Consider the following 22051-nt stretch of genomic DNA (forward strand, 5'->3'; position numbering starts at 1 on the left):
GCAAATCGCCTTTTCGCAGAACTGACATTATAAGAGCACAGTTCTTTTTACTTTCAACTGGCTGTGATAATAGGGGGGAAAAAAGTATCTTTTATTGTAGTCCTCCCACTCCCTCCCACAGAACTCAGTCTGCTTTTTTTTTCTTTTCTTGCCAGGGCCAACTAATTATGAGGCTCTTTTCACTCATCTCACCAATGCTTGCGTCATGTGACCACTCGCCATTATACATAGCTGCCCATGCTTTCAGACACCATGCGTTGAGGAGGCTTTTCATTCTCGGTGTTAATTAGATCTGTCTCACCGTGCAAACAACAACAAGAAGATGGAGGGAGTCCATCTTCAACTTTTACACGGGAACATGCAGATTGTAGACATGCGGTGTGTTTGTCAACCATTTTAGTTGGTGCAGTTTAAGCGTAACTCATCTTCCTTATTCCTTATATCGTACTCATTTTCCTTATTATTGTTATTATTATTATTATTTAATAATAATGCAATTCAATGGAAATTATGGGCATTAGCTTAAAGAGTTATAACACTGCAGTACAGATGCTATTTGTCAGCTCGTCTATGGCGTTTTTATTTATTTATACTCTACATGTATATGCCATACAACCTATTGTATTTTAAGGCGCCACTGTGTATTGTACAACTATTTATGAGGTTTTACTTTCGCCATTGCTTGGAGTCAACAAAACACTACGGTGTTGTTAAAAGTTTAATACACCTCTTTGCTGGGGGGCTGGAAGTGGTTATCTCCGCGCGACAACGTCCCCTCGACAGTGTTACCCTAAAGTGTGAGTTACCACCCCGGGTGGCGCTCTGCTGGGGCCGCCACCTGATCATTTGGAAAGAGAGCTTGTTAAACTTCGCAGGAAAATGGAAGCGTGAGTGCTATTGCCAAATGCTGAAAAATGAAGACATTTGGAAAATGTTAGCAAGCTGTGAAATCTTTGCACTTAAGCGAGCTGGATAACAAGAATAAAATGCTCGAGCAAATCCTTGAAAACGAAGAAAAAGTGAGCGGCCGACAACTACGGCGCTTTAGATTTGAAACCTTTCAAGCCTCTGCTTTTGTCTCTTAGTGAATGCTGAATGTTCTCGCCCCGGCATTAGAACGTCCTCCTTTTTTTTTTTTTGTCGTGGCAAACATTGCTCAGTTTGCAAAGCGACAGATGCGGCCCCGCAGATTTTCATTAGCGCGTCCCAGACAAGCGAGAGGGAGAGCGAGGAAGTGTCCCGTCCTGTCTGGGGGCGCCGTGATGTATCGCACCCGGGCCTGCCAGTCCTAACCACTCAATTAGGAGCCGAGGCTGCCGCTCGGGCCTGTCACGGAGAGAAGCCGGACGAGATCAAGAGCCGCTTCCTCTGCAGCCGGCGTCATCCATCTTGCGCCGTTTGACTGGCGGCCCGGCAGTGGAGCGGCGCAGGTTGGGGCCATTCATTCCGATCTGTCCCGACTAAACATGAATAATCTCGTGACCTTCAGCGCCTGCGAGAAGGAAACGAAATCTCATTTTGCGCGGACACCGAAATAGTGTTGCAGCCTCTTAAAATTGACCACGCAGGGAGTACAGCCTGGGAATTTTGCTGGTTAATTTGTAAAATGTCGTTGAAGCATTCTCGAAAGTGCTGATTCCCAACCACCGTGCCCTGAGATGTTCTCGTCTCGACTGCGGGAAACGATCCAAAAATGATCTTCTACAAACAATGTACTTTGTAGCTTTGCTCAGCTATCTTTGCCGACGACATATAATGACAAAGCAAAAGACTGGTCGCAAAACAAGACTTGCATTGAGGTCCATTTCTTTTGCTCGGAAGGCAGACAATCAACCATCCATCGCCACCTTCACAGCTTTGTGGTGGGTGGAGATGGAGGGGAAGCTCATCAGACAGCTCATGCCGCTCCAGCGCCTCATTTTGTACTTTCAATTCCACCCCGCACCACCAAACTCCAACCACCTCCTCCAACCTCAGTCAGGGTGGCAGTGTCATTTATCAGCAGGCCTATAAAGAAGGACTTGATAGAGTGAGGAGCGGCCAGCACCATTCAATAAATCCTGGTGATTATCCACGCCCCCAAGGTGTACCGCCCCGCCTGTGTGTGTATATGGATATTGTATATACGCGTGTGGGGTGTGCTGGGGTGTGCCCCCCCCCACCCCCCACGGAATTCCCAAGTATTTATCTTTGACTTGTTAATGGCTGTAAAGGCAGACCAAGAACACATGTGCTGCCTTCCTAAAGGCCATCTGTCAGAAGACGTGCACGTCTGTCAGGCTGAAGGCTTCCACTTGTTGCCGTTGATGCCAACACAAACCTTGTCCTTGGGGGGAATGGGGGGGGGGGTAGTCATACATAATTCAATGCCATACAAGGTCTTTATTAGTTCCACAGTGCCAAAATGGCAGTTGTGTATCAATACAGTGAACCACATCAAAACTATTCACCCAAAATATTTTCATTGAACCGCATCATAACAAAAGATTCCGATTAATTTCCGATTAAATTTTTATTAATCGTCCAGCCCTAAATCCAAGTTGAAAATTATGGCCATTTGTTGCATTTAGATCCTGCGTCCAAGTTTGTGTCTAAAATTTGCCAATTTGGTGTTGATACTGCATCGTAGATGGTCAATATCTTAATATTTTGTCATATGTACCCTTCCGTTTTATTCCCTTTTTAAGCCCCCCCACCCCCGTCACCTTCCTAGCGTAGCCTCTTCTTTAGCACTCGAGACAGGTGATGGGTACTCTGATTGTCGGTTATCGCCAGCTATCATCATGTCTCGCTTCTGCGAGATATGAAAATGATTTCCTGAGTGTTCAAGTCGTGTCATTACCTCAATAGCTGCCTCCGCCACAGTGTAATAGAAAGCAGCAAACAAATATTCAAAGCCTTTTTTCTTCACCTGAGGGGCTGAAAAATAAAAAGTCTTAGACACAGATTTAATGTTGGCCATTGACATGTTTTTCTGCCACTGACAGACCAAGATGCAAATTAAATATAATTTCCTTACTCTAAGAACGAGCTACATGCACACTCCCCTTCCTGGTTAACAAATTGTATCAGTATTGATCCACACTATTTAGTTTTGGCAACAAGCGGGATAAACTATAGCTATATTTTATTTATCTAAGATGTAAAGATTATATCGTACATGTCAAATATATATATAATTTTAAACCTAGTAGTACTAGTAGTACATATCGAGACTCCAATGTATTGTATCATATTACAATATACACAACCGCACACAGGTTGCTGTAGCAACGAGATAGCGACTCGCCTCGGAGCCGTCGCCTCGACTCCATGTTGATGTCTAATCACCAGCAAAGTGTTCTCATCCTTGTTTGGGAGTCAGCAACGTCTCTGCACTTAATCGATGCGGATCCGATAAAGACTCTGTGTGCTTGTGGCGCCCGAGGATGATCTGATAAGCTAATTGCTCTTCCGTACAACAGTCAGGCCAAAGCAGATGCTACGCAGACAGTGCTTTAAGTAGACAAGCGCCAAACATCAGAGGAGGAAAATTGTATCTTGTCATGTGTGCGTGTGTGTGTATTATTTTGTATTTTTTCTTTTTAACAGTCATCAAATTTATAAGCCTTGTCATGCTTGGAACAGGAGTGCAAACTTTGTACTTAGAACATCATTTAGAACAAAAAAGCAAAAAATTTTTGATGATATAAAATATTGGATACTTTTTTTATGGTATGAAAAATGAAACAAAATTAGGAAAAAAATATTTGAAAGAAATTCAAAAATATTGGACAAAACCAATGGGAAAAATGACATAATATCGTCCCCTGGGCTACTCTAAAAATGAGTATCGGTGTACCATGCAGTGAAAAAGTGGCAAAAGATGAAACGCGACAAAGAAAAAGATGCAATTCACAAGCGTCTCATCGGGGTGAACCAAGCAGAAAATGCAACTTTTAAGCCCCTTTATTTGCGGAACTATCAGGAGGCTGCACTCAGGCGGTCCAAAAGGGACGTGCTTAACGCCAGCAGAATTGCAGGGTGGCCGGCCACACAAATCAAATTAACGCTTTGAGGAGAAAAAAAAAAATGAAAGGACAAAAGCGGCAAAGTGTGTATCTCGAGCCGACAAGCCCGAGCGCTGTGATTTGTGCGGGGTGTCACACTTGCATCTAGGTGGAACGTCTCTGATAAATGGGCCCGTGTGTCAACAAATGGGCCCGTGTGTCAACAAACGGCAGAGATGTAGAAAATATCACAAGAGTCCAACGTTTGCTTTTGGGCGTCGAGAGAGTTATTAGCCGTGGTCTGTACAACTTGTGCGACATTTGACGTTTACAAGTACGCAAGTATCAGAGTTATAAGAAAAAAAAAAGAAAAAGTCGTACTTCCATTCCAACATGTTATTTATAGGGATACTCAACATATTTATTTTGTCCATAATACATTTCACAAGTTTATCTTTTTCCATGTACAATTAACACCGTTAAAAACACCGTTGACTGACTATGACATAAAAGTTGTGCTTAGGTTTTGGTTCCATATAAAATAAAATAAAACACTATTCGCCATACTGCCTTTTACTTCTGTTTCAAACAATTTTTTAGGTTGATGCATAAAATCATCGATTCAAACATCCTCCCACCCCAACAGATGTTTTCCACTTTGCCGACTGGCACGTTTGTAGCACGCTATCTCAATGTGAACCACCATCGCTGTGCCGCTACCACCACCGCGGGGTGGTGGTTTGCGTCGGTGTTTCATCTTCCCTTTCGGGAGGGAACACATCCGCCGCTTCGCAGCTGCTCCTTCTGTCGCTCAGCCGTCAGGAGGCCTCGCTTTCTTCTAGCTGTAGCGCCTCCCGAGCTAACGTTATGACCTCGTTTGCCGAACGTTACCCTCGATTTTCCTCCTGTCTCGTAACTTTTCTTTCCAGATGTTGCCGTGTTTCTTCCCACAACGTTTCGGTGTAGACTCCGGCACGCAATCAACCGCCTCGGTGCTTCCTATGAATGTTAAACATGGCCGCCCGCCCGATCTGCCGCGAGGGCTGCGTATCCCGGGGGGCGGATGGGAGCCGAAATGAAGCCCCTGTCTCCTCCCTAATAGCTGCTAAAGTGTTAAGTTCCAGAGAAATGGGCTGCAAATTTAACCTGGAATGGAAATTGATCCCATTACCTCGATGCTGCCCGCCTTGGCGGAAAGGCGAGGATGGCCGCAAAATAGGGATTAGGAATTGGGGGGAAAACCTCGGAAAAGGCAGTGGCAAAAAAAAGCAAGAATGGTTCCAGGTGATAGGATGGCTTGGGGGGAGTCATGTCTCACCCCGGAGACCAATTCCTTATCAACAGGAATTGATAGCAACAGATGGAGCAGGAAGGAAGGCCACTGCTGCTTTCTTCTAGGGTAGAGCCAAAATATCAGTGTCAGTATCATGACATCAATAATGATCGATGTGTTTTTTTGCGTGAAAACAACCCGAAGTTGGGTCAAACTAACCCAATCCCACAGAATTGAGCAAACTGTCCTTGAAGCATATCGCACCCCATGTATTGAGATACGGTTCGAATCGTTATTTTAAAACTGAAGCCATGCACACCCATAGTGTTAATGTATCACCAAGTTAGCGTGACCTATTCTTTTTCTACCAAGTACGTACCGTTAATAGCCACCTGCCATTTGAAAAGATGGCGTTCTGTGAAGGGATGACGCGCCCCCTGCAGAGGCTTTGCACCGGTACGGCGGTGCCATTGCTGGAGCATGCACGCAGCGCTGGGATGTGCCTTTGCTCCTTTGCCTCCCATCACGCTGCGCCTTTGAAACAGGAAAGGCATCAACTTCAAACAGATGAAATTTGACCGGGTGTCAAATGTTGAGAAAAGAGAAAAGAACAGCAGAGGAGGCCGTGCGGCTGCATACATTGCATCCATTTCCCTTGTTTCGCCTCGACTAATGCGTAGCACCTGGCGTTTCACAAGGCTTAATTGATTGTCTGCATGGGGCCTCACACGCTTCCTTTCCTCCCGTGCCCGCAGAGCCCATGCACGGTCCTCGCCGTCTGGAGGTGCTGGACGTCCAAGCCAAGCAGGTGACGGTACGCTGGGAGCCGCTGGGCTACAACGTGACGCGCTGCCACAGTTACAACCTGACGGCGCAGTACCGCTCCCGCGTGGGCGGCAAGGAGCAGACCCGGGAGGAGGTGTGCTACGATGCACAGGGTCGTGATCCGCAGCACACCATCCACAACCTGACGCCCTTCACCAATCTCAGCGTCAAGCTGGTGCTGCGCAACCCCGAAGGCGTCAAGGAGAGCGCCGAGCTGGAGGTGCAGACGGACGAGGATGGTGAGCTCCGCAACTCTTTGAATCGGGTGCTTCTGATGAAACCAGATCCTCCAAAGTCTGGTTCTTCATGCACCATCCAACTCCCTCAAAAAGTCTTGGTAGCTTGTTTTGTCGCTGCTGGGTCTAATTTTACAATGAATTGCTTATGTGTTTTACTTTATTATTTTTTTAAACCCAAAACTTTGGTCAGAAAAAGTAGCACAACTTTTCAAGCCACACCTACTTTCGCATTAATATATATAAAAACAGCGCTTCCTATCAAAAGAGTTGAAAATCAAAATTGGATGAAAATTTGTGGCTCCAACAATGTCACACACCCCCGATAAAATCCCGTCTTTTATTTATGTGCACCCGCCTGCCACTCATCTCCGCCGTACGACATGCGGCATCCGTGTCGTTATTGTCAACGACTTGAAATATTCACATTAAAATATCTTTGACTTTGGCTGTCAGCCATTTGTGTAATGGACGTCCTTGAAAAGCTCTTTGGATGATTGTCGGGAGCAGGATAAATCACAGTGAAGGCGACGTGCGTGATTTTTATTCATCGGTGTCGCTAATCTGTGCCGCGTGTGGGGTGTCCCGCAGTGCCCGGCGCCGTCCCGCTGGAGTCCATCCAGGGCAGCGCCTACGAGGAGAAGATCGTGGTCACGTGGCGAGAGCCGGCACAGACGTATGGTGTCATCACGCAGTATGAGGTATGCAAAAATCATGTCGATTCACTTTCCGACACATGCGAATAAAATCATGTAATACTGTACTCATGCAATGAGATAAACGTAAGACTTTCATGTACAGAACCAGTAATAAAAATAAGAAACTCACACAAGTGTAAGACAGTCAGAAATATATACTGTATAAGGTTGTCTTTTGACCTTTGAACTATATTGAAAGCACAATCTCTCTCAACTTGGCTGTGATGGCGAGTCAATGTTGACTCATGGCCACTCGCCACTCTTGTACACGTCTCCACAGGGCAAATACAGACACACACACACATTGATCTTAACGTTGCCTTCAGTTTGGGAAGTAATCCCGCCGCCTTTCCCACAGATTGATTCCCCTCTCTGGTCGCTGTTTGCTCAGCGCGCTACGCTATTTTGATTGGGTTAGCGGGGGTCTCCTTTCATTGGTCGAGAGCGAGGATTGAGCGGCAGCGGGGGGGCTTTGTTTAGTCAAGCAAATGCAGAAACAATGTCCATAAAAAAAAATGAGAGGGAAAATACACCACACACAGCAGGTTGGCTTAATGGCTTAAAGAGAGACACGTCTCGGCTGTTTATCTTCTTTAAAATTTCATACGACATGTAAAAAGGAAGTGTGTGTGTGTGTGTGTGTGTGTGTGTGTGTATGTGAGATCCACTTTATGGAACAGAACCGCCTCCAGGCTCTCAGAAACCACCACTTACAGCTACTAGCCACAAACAACAAGCTTTCTGTTTCATTTATTCCATCTCAATAACCCCAGAAAATCTGATCATCCACTTTTTTAGTTTGGATTGAATACAGTCCAGCTGATTGTTTTTGTTTCTTTGTTTTCAAATTCACATCCGCATATATTGTTTATAAAATAAAATGTCGATATATAGTATATACATACTATATATATATATTTTTAAGTTCAAACAGTGTAAAATTGCAACTTAATGTCAAAGGTACATTTGCTCCTCCAAAATTAGTGGCAACAAAGCTCCGATTGTCGGGTAGGTGTCGACACATCCTAGAAGTGGCAGTGCCTTTCTTTGTGTTGGTTCTGCGGGGAGGCATTAAGGCAAGTACTTTTGCTAATATCCATTCAGAATAACTCAAGTCCCCACTTGGAGAAAACACCACACGCGCCGCTCATAAAAAGGAAAAGCTCCATTATCATTCCAATTAAGGGACACAAAAGGGAGTTTGGAGCACTGCATAATTTGTGTCCATCAAGTTCGGAAATGCTCGGAAGCCTTCTCTCATTTAGTCCTTTTGTCTGCGCCGCCCAAGCGCATATCGCAACGTTTCAGTTTGAAATTACCCGTCACCGCCTCTCTCGACGTCTTTAATGAATGTGACAGCAGAAATAATGGAAAACATGTCGGCAAATCCCATTCTGCGTAATATCGGTTTACATTTTTCTCCTTCGCGCTGGTTGTCGGGATTTATGAAGCATCTCTAAGGCATAAAATATAAATACGTACGCCATCATCAAGTCCTTAGGTGTGGGGGGGGGCGGTGAACAAATGGGCTGTAACCTCGCCACTTAAGCTCTTAATAAACGAGTCGGTCGGGTAAAGCGGTGAGTTATGGCCGACGGAAAGGCGCAAGAAACCATCAACTTAAAACTTCATGATGCCACTTCACTTTGGTGCCACATTAGAAGCCTTTCAGCTTTTGATTGACCGTCGAGAACAGAATTCAAAATAAGACTAAAAAGAAACAAAATGGTCATCTCAGTGTTGTAAGTAGCAAAGCAGCCATATCAATAAATATTCTATGTATAAACACTTGAGCATTAGAAAAGCAAGGAGTGTATTTTTGGGTTAGAAAAGCGACGAGAATCTCACAAAAACAGGCTAAATGCTTGGAGATGTATTCAAGCGCATACCCTGCAGCAGAAGCAGCAGCAGCAGCAGCTCTCACTCAATACTCTCCCCAATGAATATTCATCTTCTCCACAGATCTCCTACAAGGCGGTGAGCTCTTTCGACCCCGAATTGGACCTCTCCAACCAGAGCGGCAAAGTGTCCAAGGCGGGCAATGAGACCGCCCACGCCTTCGCAGGGCTCCACCCGGGCTCCACGTATTCCTTCACCCTGCGCGCCAGCACAGCCAAAGGCTACGGCCCTGCCGTGGCAACCCAGTTCACCACCAAGATTTCAGGTCAGTGTCTGTGGGCCTTGTTGAATAAGTCATGGAGCGAGTTCGTAGCCCCTGTTCAAGTCATGTCAACGGATGTTTTAATTTTCATTTCCCTACTGCCTCATGCTAATGTGCTAATATACTGTGAACCGTGTTGCCAGTAATGTCTGAACCAGTTCTGGAGAAGTTAGCACATTTCAATAAAGACAATTTTGAGTATGTTGAATGCCCATCAGAGCTAAAAAACAAAAATGCTGATTCAGCACACGGTATGGGTTTTCTGTACATTGTTAAACCATAATTACCTTTTTACAAAAACAAACGGTAAGAGCTTGATTTCCTCCCCCAGCTCCGTCCATGCCTGCGTACGACCAAGAGACGTCGTTGAACCAGACGGACAGCACGGTGACTGTCCTGCTGAAGCCAGCTCAGAGCAGGGGCGCACCAGTCAGGTAGGCCCAGACACTAACTAACAGCAACCCCAACCCAAAAAACAACAAGCATGTATGTCAACGCTGGGAAAATGATCAAAGAACTCGCGGCTTCCAGCATTTTGGCTTTGAAAATGAGAAAAAAAATACTTTGGAGCGGTCGGCGCGAGTCGGCTCCAGGTTGTCCCGCCTCTGTCTTTTTTGTTAGCGTGGCGTCTCACCCTGCACCTCAACTCGTTTGAACCTGTTTTTTCCCCGAGTGTTTACTGGGCATTGTTAGCACCTTTATGTTGGGCGTTACGCAAAGTCATCGTTTTGGTTTGCTGAAGGCACAAGTTACTGTTTCATCGTCTTTTTAATAGCCACTATATGTTATATGTCGACTATATGTTAATGCAGCGATAATACGATTTTGAAAGATTCAAAAAGACTTTGAATGTCGGCTCTGGAGCTTCCATTAGGAAAGAAAAAATCTCCAGATTTTTTTGGGGGGGGCTCCCGGCTGCCCTTTCTCGACTGGCAACAATCTGAGCAAGCTTGTTTGGGCGACCATACGTGATCCCCTCTTGGGCAGGCAACAAAATTTGAGGGCCTCAAAGTTGCCATCGTCTCCACCTCGTCGTAACAATTTCCGAGTTTAATCCAACGTGTCTTCACAGCAAGAAAAATGTTTTTTTAATCGCCTCGCAGGTACCGTCCAGGCGATGCGCTCGTCAACGGGCCAATTACAAAGCTCAAACGATGACGAAGCGTGTTGTGAATCATAGCCGCCATTAATTAGCGCAGCGGGGCTGCTGCTTTTGTTTACCGCCAACCTCCCAAAATTCTTTGGAGATGCCAACTTTTACTTACTTTAGCCCTACTTTTTTGCTCCCTTTATTTCTTTCTCATGTGATGCTGACCTCAGCATATTCTTTGACCTAAATATTATTTATTAGATGCCCAGATTTAAAGGAGGAGGTTTTAAATTTTTAGCCTCCCTTCTCAGTGTGGGTATATTTTTTAATGAGGAAATGACCTCATTGATACAAACGACCTTGCATGTTATTTGGGAAAAGGTCTGTAATTCAGATGATGTTTACTTCAATTTTGAAATGGAACACTTTAGGAAATCACTTTTAAAGCCCAGATGAGAGAAGATGAGCAAGAGGGATTTGGTCACTTTTTTTGCGAGGTTTACTGTACAGCAGCAGCAGAAGCATATTTGATTTGATCATGTGACACGCTGATTTGGTTTGGGAACTAATAGTGGCCGCGGGCATTTTCAAATGCTTCGCAGGAAGTCCGCTGGACGATGACATGATAACGGCATGACGACTGTCCGTCCAGCATCCACCAATCCATACGAATTAAAGTCAAACTGGAGATTATCCGAAGAGATGCTAATTGCTATCGTATGTAAAACATAGACCGCTCGGATTGGGCCGCTAATCTCCGAGAACATTTTTCACCAGAGGGGACAGTGTTCCTTTAAGAGGATTAAAATGACTGTCTATCAATAATGTCGCTGTAACATTTGGCCCTCGTCGTCAGCGGCCAGAATCCACCCACCTCGCATCAAAATAAATGTTTACACGCTCGTGCGGCAAGAAATGATTTGAGATGCCTCCGCTTATCTTTACTGCCACTAAATCAGACCTCTTCTGCCGCCATCACCTTTGCCTCCAGCCAGCGGAGGCGTTTAAAATACCAAGTGTGCTTGTGCAAATGAGATGCTTTCTTGTTCCCTGTAGCGTCAGATAATCGGTACTGGAGCATGGCAAGTGCTTTGGCACAGTATAAAAACAAAACAAAAAAAACACTGTTTTTAGGTGTGAATTTTTTTCCTTTCCTTTTTCCTCATATTGTCAACACTGAAGCACACGGCCTTGACCCAGCCTTAAACGACGTAACTTTCTTTGCCGAAGTGCGCTAATAGCTGCGACTAAACGTGGCACAAAACTCATCATTTTGTCACGCTTGTAATACGACATGAGCTACACCGATGACGGTTCTGGAGTTGTTTGGTTTACGGCCACTTTAAATCAGCCCCTGTTAGCATTAGTGTGTGTCAAGATGGTGATAGAGAGGCCGGCGCCCCTGTTATCAGCCCACATGAAAAATAAATCTGACTCCCGTGGCCTCTGTCCGCTCAATGGCGAGTCAATCAGGCATAATTGGTCTGCGGAGGAGAAATCTATGAGACGAGTTGGGCAGTGAAGCCAGGGGGCTAATTGGTGTCGGCACAGGTTGTGATGGGACCACTTGGGCCACTTTTAACAGTTGAATGTTAAAACAAAAAAAGTAGCCGTACCATTTGTTTTTTTTAAACCAGAAGAATGAAAGGAAGAAAAATATGTTCCCTGTATGAGCCAGGTGAAAATAAGGGGAAAAAAACAAAAACAAAAAAACCCCTCAAAGCCAATGATCTGGCCTGGTACCTGTGGGGTCCAAGCATATATCAAAAAAGGAGGGGCAGTGCGCCCGCCCTCTAGCACCGCCAGCAAATGACACATTAACAGTTTCAAGGACCCATTCTTGAAATTGAACCGCAAGTCAGCCATTTGCAAAAAAGTTTTCTGGCATGCACCAGCAAATGTGGGAGTTGAAATCTGATCTTTTTGAGAAGTCGCCATGAGAAACGGAGCTGCGAGCGCCGTTCGTCGCTGCTTGCAGCTTTGATGTTGTTTGTTTTCATGTATTTCGACATCTGTGTGTTTGTGTCCTCAGCCTTGGGCCTGTCCAAGTGAGTCATCCTTGTAAGCTGGTGACAAGCCATCACATGAATATGACAGCAGTGATTATTTTTGAAAAACAAGAACAGAATATTTGCATCCCCCCCCCCCTCAATCATCTCGTGAATTTCTTGCTTCTCCGTGTAAACAAACTGCTGAAAATTGCTTCGAATCTGTGAGCCTTCCGAATTGAGCGTTTGCGTCTGCAGCCGCTGCTGACGCGAAGCAGCAGGTCGAGATTTGCACATGACACGAGTTCTTAACCCCGGGAGCCTCCTCGCCTTTGGCGCTCGTAACTTTGCCGCGGGAAAGGAACAGCAGCCGTCCCTGTGCTGTATCATTAAATAACGCATGGAACAGCCGCATCATCATATCACACAGAGAGAGACACTTGCGAGAGCCTCATTTTTATTTTTTGAGGTTGTTCCCCCCCCCTACAAGCTAAAGCTATGTGGAACAGAAAGTAAAGATTCAGCTCTTCTGTTAGTATGTTGTATTGATTTTACATTCAAGCAAAAGTACAAGTTTGGACTTGTGAACACTTTGTGTAGTTTTCGTAGTTTGGGTTGGATATGCCACTGACATACTGATTTATTGCTATTCTGACATTTTCACCTGAGCTATTTTTTAAATTTGTTGTACATACAATATTTACCCCAAACATTTTTTTATATAGTTTCATTGTCGATAATTCCTCATAGTTGATTTGTTTATCTTATATGAAAATACTTAAATTGTTATATAAGTTATAAGTTGTTATATATATTTCCCCCAAAGTATTTGTTTTTCATTCAAATATGTTTTGAAAGTATTTTTCATATACGTATGCAGTAATTTTCTCATTAACAAGTATTTATTATTGCATAACGATTCAGCTGGTAAGTTAAAAGAATGGCGTTCACACCTTGGTGTTATTTGCATGTTCTCAAGACTCAAGAAGAGGAAATGCGAAGCGCTCTTTGCATTCCCTCCCTCCCTCCCTTATGCTCTGGCGTATCACCACTGCGACCCCTCTGTACGTTTGACAGAGCCCACTTTGTCCACCGAGTCGGCTAACTGGGCTCGGAGCAGAGACTTGCCGGTCTCGTCGACTTGCCGGTCTCGTCGGCTTGCCGATTTATCATGCGTGCCGCGTCCCGACGGAGGTCAGCGAGCTGCTGACTGACAAAGAGTGCACTCACAGCTGCTGCCGAGGTTTGCACCGTAGTCGCGCTACGAACTCATTGCTGCTGAGATGTTCAATGTGGAAATGTTACATGCACATTGAAAACATGATTGTGGTATGAAGAAAAGAAAGTCTTATGAACAAATGTGCCACTACACTATTTTTTATTATTCAGGCAAAACATTGCAAAAATAGTTCATTGCAATATCTTAATGGTAACAAAAATGCCCGTCATAAAAAAATAACATTTATCGATTTGGAAATATAAGTCTGCTATTGAAGTTCTATTGGAAGTTCTACAGGATGCAATGGGATCCCGATGAACCACTGAGGCAATTCTCTCAACAGCTAAATGGCTTCTACGAGCGATTTGAATGTAATCAACAGAACGTGCTAGCTAAGATACACTCAGTTGGTCGCGCGGGCACGACGCACCGCAGAAGATCAATTGTTCCCTGCGGTTGGTGCGGGGATGATGAAGTGCGCCTTAGCGCATACGCCATGCACACTTTATCACGGGGGCCCTTGCTCAGGCCGTCAAGGCGGCTTCTCTGTTGAGCCGTGGCTAGAGAGGTGATGAAATATTTAATCCTGTCAGGAAAGAAGGTGACGCTCACATTGTTTTTTGCAGCGCGTACCAGGTGGTGGTGGAAGAGGAGCGCCCCAGACGGGCACGGGGCACGGCCGAGATCCTGCGCTGCTACCCGGTGCCCATCCACTTCCAGAACGCCACGCAGCTCAACTCGCATTACTACTTTGCCGCCCAGTTTCCCGCCGGCGGCATCCACGGGCCGCAGCCCTTCACCGTGGGCGACAACAAGACCTACAGCGGCTACTGGAACGCGCCGCTGCTGCCGCAGAAGAGCTACAGCGTCTACTACCAGGCCGTCAGCACCGCAAACGGGGTGAGACGCAAAGGATTGAGACAAAGCAGACGATGTGAAATGCTTGCAGCCTCACTGATTGTGATTTATTGCCAAACGCCAGGCTTGCATTTAACGTATCGGTCGCGGTAGCAATTAATTGTGGCAAGCATCGCGACCTCAGTGCCGGGACCGCTGCCCGATCGTACAGGTCGCAGACCCCTAGTCTTCAAGTGGATGCGACGTGACTCGCGCTCCCGTCCCTCCTCGCTCGCCGCTCGATAGCAATTTGCAGAGCGCGTCAGTCGATGGAGCTGAATGAGAATGTCCCAGCGAGGGCCTCCTTGAGCATCGGCGGCACGTCCGTTCCAGGGGGGGCAGCGCTAATAATGTGTGAGGCCCGGCCTGAATTCAATGAGCCAGTTGGCACTCCGGAATAGAACACCTACTCAAACTTTTCTTGCTCTAGTCAGTGAGAGTGGAAATTTGGACTTAAAATCATAAACCTAGTGACCTCTAGTACAGGGGTGTCAACCTCTGGCCCTTGGGCCAAATTTGGCCCGTAGCGTTATTATATTTGGCCCACAAAGACAGATTTTTGTGTCAATACAAAAATTGCAAATTGTCTTCACTTTTAAAAAACAGAGATGTTGCTAGCAATATTTACCAATCATCTTTTTAAAAATGTGAAATTATTTTACTAGTCTCTGATTTCAAAACTAGTTTGTTGTGTAGCCTATACTGTATATAATATAAGGCGTTGACAGTCATAATGGCCCTCAGAAGGAATCTACGGAAGAGGATTAGGGCCAGTGAAGAAGAAAAAAAACGAGGGGTGACAGGATTCTGAATTCTTTAAAGTCACAATTCTGACTTTATTCTCAAAATTCTGACTTTAAAGTCGGAATTTTGAGAAAAAAAGTCAGAATCCTGTTACCCCTCTTTTTTTTTCTTCACTGGCCCTAATCCTTTTCCGTAGGAATCTGTGATGCAGCCCGCGACAAAAATGTTTTGACGTGTCACCCTGCTGTAGAACATTAAAAAGAAAAAAAAAAAATCAGCTCCACATAGGAGTTTCACATATTTTTTTAATCTTATTATTGAGATGAATATGCATTTATTTTTACAAGATCCCATGCATTTTTAAAACAACTAGGTGCCATGAAGCACCACTCAATTAAGTGCTTAAATTGTGCTTGTAAAGGCAGAATGTTTTGCTCTTGGCTATTAAAGTGGCCGCTGAGTGTCTGGCTTCTCATTGGGCGACCTTAGCAATCAGACCCAGCTCAGGGACACAACATCCATGACCTTTGTGTCACTCACAGCCTCCTTGTCCCTGCCTGTGTCCTTTACTTCTTTTCAGCACTCGAGTGTTTGGAAAAGTCTTTCTCTGCGCTGTAAACCTTTGAGAGGCTGAAACTCGCTCTTTGTTATCAATTTAAACGCAAGGTCTGTCGATGCGTGTCGCTGTTGGCGAGATCGCCGCCGCACAGCTGCCCCAAGGGTTTTCTTTTTCAAGAACGTTCCTTTGTGGCAGTCACAGGGCTCTAGACTGTTTTATTGCTACTGACGTACGCACATACACAACTTGTCATCATAATCATCCTCTTTTCTCCATCTGTTTTTTGTACAGGAGACCAAAATCGACTGCGTCCGAGTCGCCACCAAAGGTAGGACTCATTCTAAGATCGCTTGAGGTTGAGTGTCGGTCTTTTAACAAATAAACGCATTTTATCAGAGATGCTTGAATTGTTGAATAAGTCAAGTCAATCGCTCAGCTAGTCGGTTGAGTTGCATGCGATTTGTAGCATAATGTGTACTTACAATATGAAGAGAATGATTTTCATTATTTTTACTGCCTAAAATATTCACAAATGTATTTGAGATTGGGCTATCCAAAATCGACCTTTGTCAGCTATAATGCAAAATCAGTAGGATCAATTTTGAACTAAATAAATAAATGTAACATTCTTGGTTCAGTAAGCTTACATTACATGAACAAAAATATTGGGACACACCTCTGACTTAAATGGTTCTAAGCATGCTTGGATGATTTTGATGTGGAAGAAGGCCAGAAAGCTTTAAAGGTGTCCCGATACGTTTGTCCATACAGGGTCCCTCATATTGGTCATCAATGTTGTGAATCAGGGTGGTTTGTCTTTTTTGTGTGCACGTGTGTCTCTCGCCCTCTCAACCTGCTGCATGGTGTGGTGGATCTACTCACCCTTTGTCACGCTCAGCCGCCATTCTGGTGACTCAGCTCACCACGCCGTACCTCCGCATCGCCCCAGCGGCCGGTGACCACCAGCACACAGGTCAGAAAGGCTGCCAACTGAAATTTACAAAATATTTGTCCAGTTTAGAGAAAATGAAACATTTCCCCAGTCTCAACTTATTGTTGATGTCAAACGTTATAAAACGTATGTCAATGTGAACGTTCCTGAGATTTGTGTGCGCCAACGTGCTGAGGGTTAAACAGTCAATGCGCAGCTCTGTTAAGAACCGCAAACGTCATGAAAGCTTTAGCGTCTTTAGATAAATGTCGGCAACTCCGTATTGTCCTCCCAACCTTTGGCTGTATCCTGCGCCAAGCTCAAAGCAAGATAAGTTCACTCTCGCATAATCACGTTTGCGGCCAAGGCGCACTAAACAAAACATGCTGGAGGCAGCACTGAGAGATAAAACCAGAAAAGATTGTTTTTTTTTTCTAAATGGCTGAAGTAACCAAAGCACTACATATCAGCTGGGTGTGGTAGAGATATTGCCCGAACGCAATAGTGAGGAATAAAGTTGTAAGGCGATAAGACACAAAATGTCCTCCACTTGAACATCAGCGTCAATAAATTTCGAATGATGAATTGCCACGTCAGCCAATTGTGACGCTGTGTTGTCTCCCTATCAAGGAAAAAGGTGCATATCCATCCCACTGACACATTGTTCTCGCTTCGGTGGACTGCTATCAACAAGATTTTTTTTCCTTTTTTTTTTTTTTTTTTTTTTATTCCATTGGCTGCACTGACATGTTAGCAATCAGCCGCGAAGATGGAGTTGATGCCACACATCGGGGTTTTTTTTTTTTTTCCTTTACCGCAAACGTGTGACAAATCCGCACTTTGAGCTCGTCAGGAAAGAGGAAGAGGCTCGTCTGTATTCCCGTCTCGACCCCCCGGCGGGATTGAGATTCTCCGAGCGACTTGCACAGCAAGTGGGAAGCCGGCGGAATTTTAACAAGATCTGCTTTTTATTTATTACCTCCGCCAGGGAGGGGGTCTCTTCTCGTAGCTTTAATGTCTACCATGAGGAGGGAGACCTACAAAAAATGTCTCTAGTAGTCATGTCCGAAATGACACAGGAAGTCTTCTTGTTTGGTTTGAAGCTGCCATTTTGGTTTGAACAGCTCAAAATGTGAAAAGTGCTTGGATTATATTCTTAATCGAATTTTTTATTTTTTTGTGATAGCTAAACATGATTGTTTTGACAGGCGCCGCCACCCACAAACCCGACGCCGTGGAGCCGGAGAAGCAGACGGATCACACGGTGAAGATCGCCGGGGTCATTGCCGGCATTCTGCTCTTCGTCATCATCTTCCTCGGTGTGGTGCTCCTCATGAAAAAAAGGTAAGCGGTCATTTCTCGTGTGACTTTGTTTCGCCGTAAATAATGAATTCAATCAGCCAGTCACGCCCTATTGAGGAAATATTAATCCCTTTCCACCGCACACTCCAACAAATGCCCTCAGCGGGGAGCTTGTGAAGCCCTGCGAGGGAGATAAACCGTGAAAAAAAATTCTAATATTGCGAAAGTGTACGGTCTGCGTTGCTAAAGGGTATATTTACATAAGGCCCCTTGCTCATATGGCTACGATAATAAGAAGCAAAGCTCTGCAAATATCGAGCATCCTTCCCTCTACACTGACTGTTTATACTGCTGCAATGTGAGCCGTCACATTGATAACAGAGGGCAGAAGCTTCTTTCATGTTCTTCATGAAATTATTTCTGTCCGAAAAATATGGCAAAATACATCCAAAAGAGGTCATCGGTTTATCGACTTTTATTCAATTTTCTGATGGCCTCAACTTGGCTAATTTTGAAAATTCACTAAATTCACTTCTAGACGATCTTTTCCTCTTATCATTTAAGGTAAATGTGTTGCAATACAGCGTAAGACAGGTAAAAATGGAACCCGCGCATTCATTTGTGTTTTGTCGCCCACTAATGAAGAGTTTTCATTTTTTCGTGCGGGTCCCCGTCCGAGCGGTAATTGTTTTCACTTAGGCTCAATCAAAGCCGAGGCGGGAGAAGTTCCCACAAATGACTCGGGCCATCCGGGGTGGCGGGAAGGCCAATCGAAGTCGCGTGCCGTCACATGCGAGCGCCTCGTTAAGGTTTGACCTCAAAGGTCAAATGTGGAACTTTTTTTATGATAGTTAATAATGCGTGCGTCACATTTCCGTCCGAGAGTTTGCATGTACACAATAAAGTAATGTCTATTCCTTTGCTGTCTAAGGGCTCAGCTAGCGACTGATTAAATGAAAACAGATGAGCTGTAATTGGTTGTCGGGCACTGCCATGTCACAACAAGTAGCAAAATGGCCACCCCTGAGAAGAATAAAAATGCTGATTCTGCTGTTCAAATCATCTTCCACAAGTGCAATATTAATCAGAATGCCGTGTTTAGGCTAGGTAGTGGAGGCGTATAGAACATTTTACTGTGAAGAAAAATGTTGACTTGCCTCTAAGGTCAGATATGAAATAGAAACACGAAGGTGACTACCATCACGCTCACCTCCCTAAGTCGAGCATCCACGTGTTGCCACCATGTCTGATTTTGTTCTTTTTTTTTTTTCCAAAAACATTAATATATTTTTACTTTTTCTTTCCATTCCATCCCCGTCCTCCCCCTTTCTCTCCTCGTCCTCCACTGCTTAAAACCTACCACCACCAACACCACCACCGTCACCGTCACCACCACCACCTCCACCACCACCACCACCCCACTCGGCAGAAGAACCTATCACTCCTACACTTACTACCTGTAAGTAACCAAACCCGGCGTCCATATTCTCTCTGAGCCACACGCATGCCAACGCACCACAGACTCCTTATTTCAGTCCATGCCACTTTTGAGTGCCGCTTAAGCGCATCTCACACACTTAGCATGCGGTTGTTCTCATTCCCCATGTCATCCTCCCACATCCCGCTTCTCATGCGTTTTGTTTGGCTTACCTGATTCCCCCCACTCCGGCATGCTTTTGGCTTTCTGCACGTGTACCCCTTTTCTTCCAGTTCCCTATTTAAATATCGAAAAGGCGCACAAAACAATCAAATATAGCGGTGAATGGCGAAGAGGCTTACATTGTGCAGCGTAGCGTTTTTGTAGCTAATCTGCGTTGATCACAGGAATGGCACGGAGGCTGGCTGCCTCGCTTCAAAGGACATCCCACAATGCACCTGCAGATAATACCGCCGGCCGCGCGTAACGCTCAGCATGTCGCTCACGTCCGCCGCCTTGATGAAGCCAATCAGTTGAACGTCTGCGCATGATTGAATAAAAGGATGTCGTTCACGTTTTAACGCCAAACACGCTGGATGAACGCTAGCGGTCTCGGTTTAACGGCTAATTCCTTCAAATGAGTTCTACTCTTTTGGAACGTCATACCAAGTTTAGAGTGGACATACTGTTCCCGTGGATGCCATCTTTTCCATCTTTTAATACCTAATAAATAAAATCTAGCAATAGGGGCTCCTGTGGAGTGTCACTTGTATGATTGATGAAGCCTCTGAAGACCTTTGCCCACGCATCAAAGGCCCGCCTCCAAAATATGCATTTCAGCCACCCGACTAATGTCGCTCGGCATGCTTTTTATGCATGCGCTCACATGTGCCATCAAATGCCATGTCCAAAAGCTTTAATCAGGTGGTCGGCCTGAGCACATGGTGGTATTGGCATGATGTTGGCGTGGCAGGAGGACCTTCAAGGGCTCCTGAAGTCCCTTGAGTAAGCGGTAGCTTTGCTAACTGCTTTCCAAGAAAAGCGTGCTGAAGCTCATTTGAATGTATGGATTCCTTTAGATTAGTGGCGTTTAAACTACGACTAACTTTTAAGGGAAAAAAATGAATTATTTCAAAAGCAAATTAAAACTGTGCTGAAGTTAAGCCACCTTTTTGGGATGCTCACATGAGCAGCTCGCGCTTGTTTACTTTTTATGGCATTCATACATAATCATGTCATCAGGAACGGATGATACAGGGTCAGGAGACCGGAGGTGCGCTAAACGTGGCGTGTGTGAAACCCGAGCGCGCTCGAGGCGGGTGAACAAACTCCGTCATTAAAGGTACCGCGCGGTAGACGTGCAGCAAGACTCGCACTAATTGGTACAAGCAGCCTTGGCAGAACCAGTGGTTTAGCGGCGCTACATGATGATGAGCGGGCAGGACGAGGAAGCGAGAGGACGGGGCCCAGCCGGCGGGGTGTTGGGGGGGAGCCGTTTATTAGAGGCCGAGCCTTTAGTTCTTGGTATGAACAATGCTATGATATCAAACTGTTGACTGCAAATGCAGATGCCCAACTTTTCTCATTAAATTCCCCCGGCTCCGTCGTTCTGTTGCTTTCTATTGTGCAACGATGGCATTACAGTAATTGTGTGACACACCTGACGGAATGCGGATTCTATCTGTTTCTTTCTTTGCGCAATAACATAATACGCCTACTGTGCGTTGTATGAATACTTTATTTTGAGTGTGGGATGTTTCTAGCTCTTTTTAATTCCTGTTGTTCCTTTTTGACTTCTCTGAGAAGCAGGTCAGCCTAAATTTGTGTAGAAAAAGATAGATTTTCTCTGAACTTGGTTGTTTCATGGTCAAAATGGTGATGCATTGTGAGAGCATACTGAAAGAAAATGAGTCCACACTTGAACACTCTACAATGTTGGCTGTTCTTTGGTTTTGTCACAGGGGCTGAAAAAAAAATCCCCAAATTTAGGTAGCATATAATTGATGAATTCCACCTGCTAAATAAATAAACTGAACAACAGAAAGTTGCACACAAGAAAAAATGAGCAAAGGAAAAGACAACTTATTTGGCGGAAGTAAAAAAAAAAAAAAAAGAAAAAAAAAGTACAGATGACAATAGACGAGAACGAGAGTGCACGGAGGTGTTTGCGAAGGCAAAGCAAAAAAACGCCGCGGGCGACGACATCAGTCGCGCCTCATTAGCGCTAGCGTCTGCGGCTCTGAGCTGCAGGAGTTCAGCCCACAACCGAACGGAGAAACGGTGACGGCAGGAAATGACACTTTAAAGGCGGAGCTTCAAAACCCTGTGACTCAGCATGGATTTTTTGGTTGTTATGCTTTCCACTGGTTCTTATTATTTGTTCATACTACATCTCTAATGTATTCTTTTATCCAACTGTGTGTATCCGTTTAGTCAACTCGGTCACCTACTGTACGACATCTGGTTGTTGTTTTTTTGTTGCTTTGAGACACGGAATTGGTTACTTAACTAAAAAACACTTGCAACTCAAATGATCTTTTCCAATTGAAATGAATAGAAACACTCTTATTCTGTTCAAGCCGCTTCAAAACAACAGCCTCATTTTTTGTTTTAATGGAGAAAAATGGCACTATAATAATAAACATAAAACATAATAATATGACACACGAATATACTGCACTGGAGGTCAACACCTCATGGATTCTCTGTACGGCAGTAATAT

General features: G+C 44.9%; 1 protein-coding gene across 6 annotated transcripts in view; it reads left to right on the forward strand.

Annotated features, from left to right (window-relative positions):
• The window catches only part of LOC148387831 (receptor-type tyrosine-protein phosphatase mu), an 89447-nt gene that overhangs the window by 42041 nt on the left and 25355 nt on the right, over positions 1–22051 (forward strand). For 4 of the 6 annotated variants that reach the window (XM_088396396.1, XM_088396394.1, XM_088396395.1 and 1 more), the window contains exons 8-16: positions 6018–6326; positions 6915–7024; positions 8984–9185; positions 9514–9616; positions 14106–14379; positions 15971–16007; positions 16578–16652; positions 17819–17954; positions 19342–19371. In XM_088396396.1, coding sequence (XP_088252522.1) covers positions 6018–6326; positions 6915–7024; positions 8984–9185; positions 9514–9616; positions 14106–14379; positions 15971–16007; positions 16578–16652; positions 17819–17954; positions 19342–19371 — 1276 coding nt within the window. The remainder of the gene's footprint in view (positions 1–6017; positions 6327–6914; positions 7025–8983; positions 9186–9513; positions 9617–14105; positions 14380–15970; positions 16008–16577; positions 16653–17818; positions 17955–19341; positions 19372–22051) is intronic. The other 2 variants (XM_088396397.1, XM_088396399.1) reach the window with 1 other exon arrangement.

This window comes from Syngnathus floridae, chromosome 14, assembly GCF_059516105.1.
Source record: "Syngnathus floridae isolate MCC-2025c chromosome 14, RoL_Sflo_1.0, whole genome shotgun sequence".
NCBI lineage: Eukaryota > Metazoa > Chordata > Actinopteri > Syngnathiformes > Syngnathidae > Syngnathus > Syngnathus floridae.